The 10,682-nt window shown below is 44.6% G+C and overlaps 1 protein-coding gene across 1 annotated transcript; it reads right to left on the reverse strand.

Moving 5' to 3' along the window:
• Window positions 1–4,908: 4,908 nt before the first annotated feature.
• On the reverse strand, window positions 4,909–10,333 carry LOC141133799 (E3 ubiquitin-protein ligase TRIM39-like). Its single transcript, XM_073623356.1, has one exon. The coding sequence runs from the start codon at window positions 10,319–10,321 to the stop codon at window positions 8,678–8,680; it is 1,644 nt and encodes a 547-aa protein (XP_073479457.1). The 5' UTR covers window positions 10,322–10,333; the 3' UTR covers window positions 4,909–8,677.
• Window positions 10,334–10,682: the final 349 nt, after the last annotated feature.

Raw genomic sequence — 10,682 nt, forward strand, 5'->3', positions numbered from 1 at the left:
GGACATTGGGCAGCCAATTCTTCCGGGGCTGAAGTGGTTAAAATGGAAACTACTGTATCCATAGGTTGCTGGGGACCCACACAGCGAGCAGATGGTGTCCCTTCCCTCCCTCTAGGCTCCTGTTACTTTCCTCTTCAGGGCCTCTCTTGCAGCAAATGGCTCATGCTGTGCTCAAATAATTCAGCAGACTCCTCTATCATAGTTGGCAGGGCAATAGAAGTGTCCCTGATCACCACCACACCAGTCACAGTGTCCCTGATCACCACCACACCAGTCACAGTGTCCCTGATCACCACCACACCAGTCACAGTGTCCCTAATCACCATCACACTATTCACAGTGTCCCTGATCACCACCATACCAGTCACAGTGTCCCTGATCACCACCATACCAGTCACAGTGTCCCTGATCACCACATCAGTCACAGTGTCCCTGATCACCATCACACCAGTCACAGTGTCCCTGATCACCACCATACCAGTCACAGTGTCCCTGATCACCACCACACCAGTCAAAGTGTCCCTGATCACCACCACACCAGTCACAGTGTCACTGATCAACACACCAGTCACAGTGTCCCTGATCACCATCACACCAGTCACAGTGTCCCTGATCATTCACATGTGAGTTTTGAGTGTGTAAAACCTTGCAGTTGAGCTGCAGTTTTACCACCGCTTAATCACAACACCTTTTACACACAGAGTGCTCTCCAAAGAGCATCGCACATGTGAACAAGCCCTTATGGTGACACTAGACTGGTGTGATGGTGATCGGGGACACTGTGACTGGTGTGGTGATCAGGGACACTGTGACTGGTGTGATGGTGATCAGGGACACTGTGACTGGTGTGGTGGTGATCAGGGACACTGTGACTGATGTGGTGATCAGGGACACTGTGACTGGTGTGATGGTGATCAGGGACACTGTGACTGGTGTGGTGGTGATCAGGGACACTGTGACTGATGTGGTGATCAGGGACACTGTGACAGGTGTGGTGGTGATCAGGGACACTGTGACTGGTGTGATGGTGATCAGGGACACTGAGGAATATAACTACCCGGGACCACCCCAATACTCTGGCCCCCCCCCCCGGTGGCAGAAATAACCAGAATTGGTGTTTTCCCAGGGATTCACAGGCTGTCAAACGGCATGGGATAGGTACAGATCCTCTCTTCTGTCTGATGCATCCCCACATAGGGTTGATGTCTCCGATGTTGTACCATTCATTACAACTTTTTCGGTGCAGCATCGAAGCATCAAACAACTGAAACAAAAACACTGGCATGTGCTGAGAAGTGACCAAGTTCTTGGCACTGTCTTACCAGCTATACCTAGAGTTGTTTTCAGGGGAGCAGCCTCCCTTGGGAGTAAAATAGCTCCCTCTGTTCAAGACCCCCCACGGGAGAACAGATGTTTCCTTCTGAACCTTACTGGTTACTATAGATGTGGGAAATGCCAAGTCTGCTCTCTGAATGCCAGTAGAGAAAGGCGGATCACCACGTTCACATCCACCAGTACCTTGCGATCTTATGAGATCGAACCCTTCATCACATGCACCTCTGAAGGGGTGGTCTATCTTTTACAATGCCCTTGCGGGCTACAATACGTGGGGAGGACCAAAAGGGCATTACGTGTTTGTTTGAACGAAAATATAGGGAACATAAGGAGAGGTTATGATAAACACCCAGTCTCCAGACATTACGATCAAGTACACAAAAGGGACCCCTCCAACACACTTTATGTGGGGATTGACAAATACAGACCGCACTGGCGAGGCAGTCTGTTGGTCAGGGAGATCTCTAAGCAAGAGGTGTCCTGGATCCATAGACTTAAAACTTATGCCCCATTTGGCACGAACATCGACACAGATGTGAATGCTTTCATTAATAATGCCTGATGAGGGTCAGTATGCTACCCCTCACTATTCCTATTTCTATAAGTTTTTTTGGGCCGTTTTAGCATTCAAAGGCCCTAGTAGTTTTTGTGGAGGTACTGTAACTGTATTTTGGAAGTGAGCATTATGCCAGAGGTACTTTATGTGAGGGCTTCTGCTCTGAGTCTCCATTTTTGCCCAATGGGTGGGTGGGGGCTGTTGGCGACCCCTAGCACTAATTCTGTGGTCTACTTGGCCCCTTACCTATATATATGTATGTGTATGTATATTTTTTTCCCCTCTTTTAATATTTTTCAATCAATATTGTTTTTTCAATTTTTTCAATTTTTTATTCTTTATTTTTCATGTGTGGGCATTAGGCCCAGACATGCTCACACTGATTAGGGTTATGAATTAATCATCTCTGGATATCTATGCTTTGATGTCCATGGAGATCTTTGATTCCTTGCCTTTATTTTAATTTTAGTTTGCAATTTATATTCATTACGATTCGCCACGGATCTGACTATTGAATTGCTTGTAATAACCTATATGGCCCCGGGTGGCTCTTGCTCCTCACGAGTGTGTCCCCCTGGGCCTTTACATAGCACTTCCGGCTTTGATGCAAACCACGACGACTGCCGTCATCGCCTGGTTTATGGCTCTGTCGGTGTTTGCCCTCCATCCGGACCTTAGTTACACACTGGGTACATTCAGTTTTGCTCCTGCTTCTCTGAGCAGGTACATAAGCTTGGACGGTTTTACTAATCTTTTTTATTTTATTTCATTTATTTTTTTACGTATATTTGCAGGCCACTGGTGTTCAACAGTGGCTGTTTCTTTGTGTCTTTCACATAACGACACAGATTTGTTTAAATTCATTTATTGCCCGATCGTCGCGTTATTTTGTCACGTTACTGGCATTTATTTTATGTTTTCCTGGTCTCTGACCCTACAGTCTGTTTTCAAATCAGGAAGGCTCTGTCCTCTCTGTTTGATGGATTCGATCCTTACTTACTGTGGGTGCACCTGCGCATTTGGAGCCATTCATTGTCTAGGACTCAGGCATATTGCGCATGTCCGCCGATGTAATGGAACTCAGAGCGAGGCTTGGCTAGGTTGTTGTGCTATAAAGGGAGGTGACGCAGCGCGCCGCCCGTGCCCCTGGACGACATAACTCTATTACGAAACGCCGCGTAGGGCGGAGCGACGCGTTTGAGTCACCTCTCATCGCTGTTGCTGTTACCAGCAGGACGGGTTGTCTGTGAGCTTCCACCTGGCGCTCCAGACATTTTTAGGTGCTTACTTTATACTACCTAACTAAGGTTAATGGTTTTACACTATTGGAGCCTTTTATTTTTCATGGTATATCCACTCCACTGCGGGTTGGTGTCCCAATACCTACCAGCTTAAATACCTCCACTACGGCAATAAGGTCCTTGTTGTGCCACTACATTCCAAGGCTCCTGGTTCATCGGTTGTGATCCGGATTATCATCCTTCTAAACGGCTTTCTCTGATCCTCTGTAGCGGGGGATCATGAGTTTCTGGTAAGAGGCCATTGTTTACCTATGGTGGTGGATCAAGCACTCTTGTCTATATACAGCAGAAATCACAGTTTATATGGACTTTTTTTATTTATCACATTGGTGATTTATTTTTATGCACATGGACTTATGTTTATTATTGGTACTATTTCACATCAAGCAATGTATATTTGATGGACTGTTACTTTGTCATCACTTGCATCTACTCTGCCTAATTTGTTCATTCACATACTTTAGGAATCATTGTGGATTGGTGATCATATGCATGGTCATGAGTCCTTTTTAGTGCGATTCCAATTTTTTCTAATTCTATTTTCACTGTGTTTATGTTGCATAGAGGAATTGCAGCTTATTATTCTGTTTTTTTTGTACACTTCACCTAAGCGCAGTTTCTTCCCCTTTTTTTCCTAATTAAATTGGAGAGGCTGGGAGGGTGGCAACTTCATCGCAATCTCTAAAGTATAAAATTGAGATCTGCGAGCAAATTGTTGTCATATCTGAGGGGTCCTGTCTATGTTGGGGGTATGCACCCCTGTGCCTTTAAGGAGGGGTGGGCTCCCTCCAGGCTCACCTGCCCTCTGCCTATTTATTATAATGCATGTGCTTCCACTGTGAAGGCTCTTAAATTAGATGAGTTATGACTACAGAAAATATTGGGGTGCCTTGATGGAACTCTGTAGATTACTTGTGTATTTCAGATGTGTGCAAACTAAACCCCTCTCTTTCCATCACCCCTCTTCTCCACTCTCTATATCACCCTCCCTCCTGTCCTCTCCCTAATACTGCTCCTACCAACTCTTTCACTCCCACATTACTTCCCTCATTTCAGATTTTTTCTACGGATTTTATTGTTGGAAAATTTGAGATCCAGATCTCAAATTTTGTTTGTCGAAATACGAGGGAAAATATCCGATGAAGCCTACACACGATCGGAATTTCCGACAACAAGCTCCCATCGAACATTTCCTGTCGGAAAATCTGACTGTGTGTACGGGGCATAACAATAACTTACAAAGCCATCCACAACTTGGCCCCCAACTACATCACTAAGCTAGTCTCAAAATATCAACCAAACCGTTCTCTTTGTTCCTCACAAGACCTCCTGCTCTCTCGCTCCTTCATCACCTCCTCCCATGTTCACCTCCAGGACTTCTCCCGAGCCTCTCCCATCCTCTGGAACTCGCTACCCACATCGGTCTGACTTTCTCCTACTATGTCAACTTTCAGACGATCCCTGAAAACTCATCTCTTCAGAGAGGCCTATCCTGCCCCCACCTAACAACTGTACATTTATTTTCTCTATCAGCCCATCCCCCACAGTTATTACCTTTTGTATCTCTTGACCCTCCCTCTTAGATTGTAAGCTCTAACGATCAGGGCTCTAATTCCTCCTGTATTACACTCTAATTGTAATGTCTGCCTTCATGTTGTAAAGCACTGCGTAAACTGTCGGCTCTATATAAACCCCGTATAATAATAATAATAATAATAATTTCATAGAGAAGAATATTTATTTCACATTAACATTTTATTTCCTAATTCTCCCCCATCACCAGGACACATCTAGTGATTATAATACACCATCACATGATACATTATATTAGGATCCATTATAAAAGTGATCACATAGAATTCTATTGGTGATCCATTCTATGGGGACACATTATATTGGGGACACATTCCAGATCTAGTAATCATATTATTTCTTTCATTAGTAAATCTCGGGATCATTTCTTCATATATTTCCTCTGAGATTTTTCCATCAATTTTCATCTCTTTCTATTTGTAGATCTATTATTTATTTATATTTCTTCACAATAAAATAATCAATAGAATAAACTCATTGTAAATGTATTAATAATAAGGAATGAGACCGTCTACACATTATAATCCGATAGAAAGATAGATTTGTTCTTAAAGGGCCAGTACACCTCTATCTATACTTTCCACATTGGGTCCCTCGGCAGCCATTTCTCTACTATGACATCACAGCTCGGACACAGACAATAAGTCATATTACACTCTGTCTCAGCTCCGGCACTCTATACAATTCTTCACTGTCCCATCTCACTATACACAGTGCTCATGTACTGGGAGGAGCCATTAGAACTAATGCCCCGCCCATTCTATAGGTGACACAGGAGCCGTACACACCCACTTATACTTTCCTTTTGTTGTTCCTCCATCTAAGTCCTCACTAAGTCCCCATTTTCCCGGGTATTGAGGGATCATGTGATCTTCTCCCACCATACAGTGATCAGATCTGAGCGGCCAATCACAGGACTTACATACTGTCACATGATGGAGGGGTGACATCATCAGTCCTGTGTAAGCTCCGACATAACCCACCATGTATCTTACACAGGTGAGGACTCAGGGATCTGACATGGATTGATGGGGGGCTATGAAAGTGGATAGAAGAGGATGGGGGGAGGGGCTGTGACTGCCTTAACCACTTCCCTACCCGCCTATAGTCAAATGACGTCCACAGATGGGATCTCCCATCCTGGGTGGACGTCATATGATGGCCTCGGGTTCCTGGCCGCCTAGGGGGTGCAAGCGCGCGACCGCCGCGTTGCTCGGGACCCAGTGCGTGTGCCCGGCGGCTGCGATGTCCGCCGGGCACCCGCGATTGCCCGTTAACCGGGTCGGACCGTGGATCTGTGTGTGTAAACACACACAGATCCACGTCCTGTCAGCTCAGAGGAGAGTGATCTGTGTTCCCAAAACAGCGGAACACTGATCTGTCTCCTCCCCTTGTACGTCCCCGCCCCCTACAGTTAGAATCATTCCCTAGGAAACACATTTAACCCCTCCCCGCCCCCTAGTGGTTAACCCCTTCACTGCCTGTCACATTTACACAGTAATCAATGCAATTTTATAGCATTGATCGCTGTATAAATGTGAATGGTCCCAAAAATGTGTCAAAAGTGTCTGATGTGTCCGCCATAATGTCGCAGTCACGAAAAAAATCGCGATCGTCGCCATTATTAGTAAAAAAAAAAATAATTTAAAAAAAAAAATGCCATAAATCTATCCCGTATTTTATAGACGCTATAACTTTTGCGCAAACCAATCAATATACGCTTTTTGCGATTTTTTTTTACCAAAAATATGTAGAAGAATACGTATCGGCCGAAACTGAGAAATTTTTTTTTTTTTTTTTTTTTAAATTGGGATATTTATTATAGCAAAAAGTAAAAAATATTGTGTTTTTTTCAAAATTGTCGCTCTTCTTTTGTTTCTAGTGCAAAAAATAAAAACTGCAGAGGTGATCAAATACCACCAAAAGAAAGCTCTATTTGTGGGGAAAAAAGGACGTCAATTTTGTTTGGTTACAACGTCGCACGACTGCACAATTGTTGTTTAAAGTGCGACAGCGCTGAAAACTAAAAATTGGTCTGGGAAGGAAGGGGGTGAAAAGGCCCGGTATTGAACCGGTTAGGTGAGCATGTAGCGTGTAGTGCGATTTTACCGCATTTTTTTGCCACAATTTTTGTTTTGCATTTTTTAATCTACCCAACAACAAATTTTCTAAGATAAAAAAACGCAAAACACAAAGCGCGGCAAAAACGCGGTAAAATTACATGTTCAAAACACAAAAAGCACTGCAGAAACGCTCAAAAGCAACAGACATAGATGTGAAATGAGCCTAAAAAATTCCCCTGACACTTTCCAAAAATGCAGAGGCACAAAAATGCATTGATGTGAACGTGTTCCATAGGGATCCATGTTAAAAAAAATGAAAAAACACATTGGAGTGAATGGAGCCTTCAACGCAAAAAGGTTTTTGCTTTTTATGGTTCAATAGACTTCAATGGAGAAGCTGCAGAAAAGCGTGTAGTGCGTTTTTACAGAGATTTTGCGGCAATTTTTATTTTTAAATCTGCCCAAACAACAAATTATCTAAAAAAATAGAATAAAAAACCCTAAAGGGCAAATAGCGGTAAAAATCCTGCAGAAAGCACAGCAAAAAGCACATCAGAAAGTCTGAAAAGCAACCTGCATAGGTGTGAATGGAGCCTTAGTCTGGGATGAGACTTGTGGGATGCGGGAACCAGTGCGATTCCTGTGCGGGTTCCCTCATCACACCTCAATCACCGGACGTTCACACTGACATCTGAGAACCGCTGCGGGGGGTCAATGGAAAGTTAATGACACCCCCAGATCGCTTCGCAGATCGCAGTGCAAACGCTGAAATGGCGCAGGAATCGGATTGTATAGATGTGACACCCAATGTGATCCGATTCCAGTGAGGACCAAAAAAAGGGTCCGGCACCATTTTGGTGTGAATGTGATTTCAGTCACACAGTTTGTACGGCTGAATTCACATTACACAGACATGACATGTGATCTGCACAGCAATGTGATCCCAGCCTTAGAGAGATTTCCTCTCACTTCCTGTCCTGGTGACAACAATACAAGGAGTGAGAGAAATATGTACAGGGACACAGACATATAAAAATCTGACAGGGGCTCTAAACCTTCCCCTTCCTTATTATACTAAACATATCATTCTTATTTCAGTCTGTGTTCCTGTTGGAGAGTTCCCTCATTTCCTGTCTAGATAAATGTTGTCACCGGGACAGGAAGTGAGGGGATATCTCTGTAATGGAGCTCCGGATAGAAGGAAAAACCTGACAGAGGATCTAATCCTGTCCCACTCTGCCTAAAAACAGTCTGGGCTCTCTGATCACATTTTTTTCTTCCAGTAATAAATCTCTAGATGACGTCTTCATAGATTTCCTCTCCGATTGTTCCATTTATTTCCATCTCTTTGTAGTATAGATTGTATGGAGGGGGAGGGGCAGAGAGGAGAGGTGACCCCATCCTATCCCATCACAGTGACCCCACCCCCCCTCTATGTCTGATTATGGCTGCCCCCCCCACACACAGAGGGACCACATGTGGGGGAGGGGCAGGAGGAGGAGGGGGAGGGGAAGAGAGGGGGAGGAGATGGCTGATATCACATACTGTGACAAAACACAGAAAGTATTATGTCATGAGATAGATAGATAGATAGATAGATAGATAGATAGATAGATAGATAGATAGATAGATAGATAGATAGATAGATAGATAGATAGATAGATAATTGGACAGATATTCTACCCAATCACAGCGATCAGTAAGAAATCTCACATTTATTTGTAGTAGAAAAACTTGCAGGAAGCCCCGCCCACTGCTATATACTATTGGATGAATATTAAATGAATTCCCCTCCTTCATCTGACATCACCAGACTGTGGGCGGAGTTCTCACATCTCCCCCCTCCCCCCACATATCTCTATACAACCTCCCCATACACCTATCCCAGCATGGAGGGGCTCAGTGAAGGTGGTGGTGAAGGTGTGAAGATGTCGGATCGGGTCACACAGATCATAAAAGGAGATCCGCCCGGCCTCATAATCCAGATATATCCTGACTCTGTCACTGAAGGGATTGGTGGGTAAGAGGATCCCTTCACTGTCATGTATCACAGAATACTTATCACCTTCCCTGTCCAATCCCCAGGACTTCTTATTATCTCCAATCAATGCCTCCCTCCCTCTCCTCTCTATACTGGGGTAACACATCCCGACTATCCAGTCATCTGACCCCCCGACATCCACTTCCCAGTAATGTCTCCCTGAGGAGAAACTCTGACTGCTCATCACCTGAGAATGATACTGAAATCTCTCTGGTGTTTCTGGAAGATTCTGGTTCCTATCTGACCCGGATACAGTTTTCCTGTCATCTGATATCTGTAGATATTTATTAGCTGTGTTTCCATCCAGTAATATGTCTGCAGCTCCCTGTATATAGTATACATTTACCTCTGTTATTATATCAGATAAACCTGTGTGTAAGACCCCCGCCACATCCAGACCCCCTCCATCATGGAGGAGTTCCTCATGTCTCTCTCTGTCCTCATCATCTCCATCCTCAGTATCACACAAGTCACCTGTGTCTGATTCCTGTAAGACAGTCAGTGGATCCGTCATGTTACACAGCTCCTCAATGTGACGTATCTTCCTGGACAGCTCCTCCTTCTTTATTTCCAGATCCCGGATGGAGATGGAGATCCGCTCTGCCCTCCCGGAGATGTCCCTCAGGACTCTCTTCTCCAGGTCTTCCAGACGTCTCCCGAGATCTCTAAACAGGTCAGTGACTCTCTCGGTATCACCAGCTGCTTCTTCTTCTACTTTCCTCCTGTGTTCCTGCAGACTCTGGACTCTTTCCTCCATCTCCTCTCTCTTTGTCAGAAGTTTCTGCAGAACATTCCTCAGTGTCTCCTTCTTCTTCTCAGAAGCCTCATCCAGTGTCTCCACCTGGTGTCCCCGATGTTCTCCAGCCAAACTGCAGGACACACAGATACAGGTCTCATCCTCAGTGCAGTAATACTCCAGAATCTTCTTATGGACGGAGCATTTCCTGTTCTCCATGGACAAGGTGGGGTCACATAAGATGTGTTCTGGGGACTTTTTGTGGACTCTCAGGTGTTTATCACACAGATAGGCCTCACAGAGCAGACAGGATCTAACAGCAGGTACAGGAGAGTCCACACAGTGAGTACAGAAGACCCCAGACTCCTCCCGATCTGGCTGAGCAGACAGGAAAGTCTCTGCTATGTTACGTAGTTTCATGTTCTTCTGCAGTGCAGGCCGATCCGGAAACTTCTCTCTACATTCAGGACAGGAATATCCTCCAGACCCCTCCTGTGTATCCAGCACATGATCAATACAGACCCGGCAGAAGTTGTGACCACATTTCAGGGTTACAGGATCGGTATAAATGTTCAGACAGACGGAATATTCCAGCTCAGCTCTCAGATCACCAGACGCCATCGCTGACAGCAGAAGAGAAATGAAACTGAAAGTCTCTGACACCGGAGAGAAATGTGGATGGGGGAGGGGTGACATCCTCCTACACAGGGTGAGGCTGGATGAATATTATAGGACACGGAGATCAGAGTACAGAAGGGAGAAGATTCGTTTTTCAGTAGTAATGATAATTATACCTCCCAACATTAGAAGAGAGAAAGAGGGAAAGACGGATGTGGAGAAGACATGCGGAGCACTAAGTACAATGACATGAAAAGTGGAGATGACTACATCATGATGAAAAGGAAATTGGTTATATAACCACTTGACCTCTAGAAGATTTACCCCCCTTTATGTCCAGGCCATTTTTTTGCCATACGGCACTGCGTTCAACTCACAATTGCGCAGTCATCTAACACTGTACATAAATTCTATATATATATCATTTATTCCCACAAAT

This window comes from Aquarana catesbeiana, linkage group LG03 (assembly GCF_042186555.1).
Source record: "Aquarana catesbeiana isolate 2022-GZ linkage group LG03, ASM4218655v1, whole genome shotgun sequence".
In the NCBI taxonomy this organism is placed as follows: domain Eukaryota; kingdom Metazoa; phylum Chordata; class Amphibia; order Anura; family Ranidae; genus Aquarana; species Aquarana catesbeiana.

What these genes read in the sequence shown, in the direction of transcription:
- LOC141133799 (XM_073623356.1), bottom strand. Translation starts at nt 10,321, where the DNA reads ATGTCACCCCTCCCCCATCCACATTTCTCTCCGGTGTCAGAGACTTTC.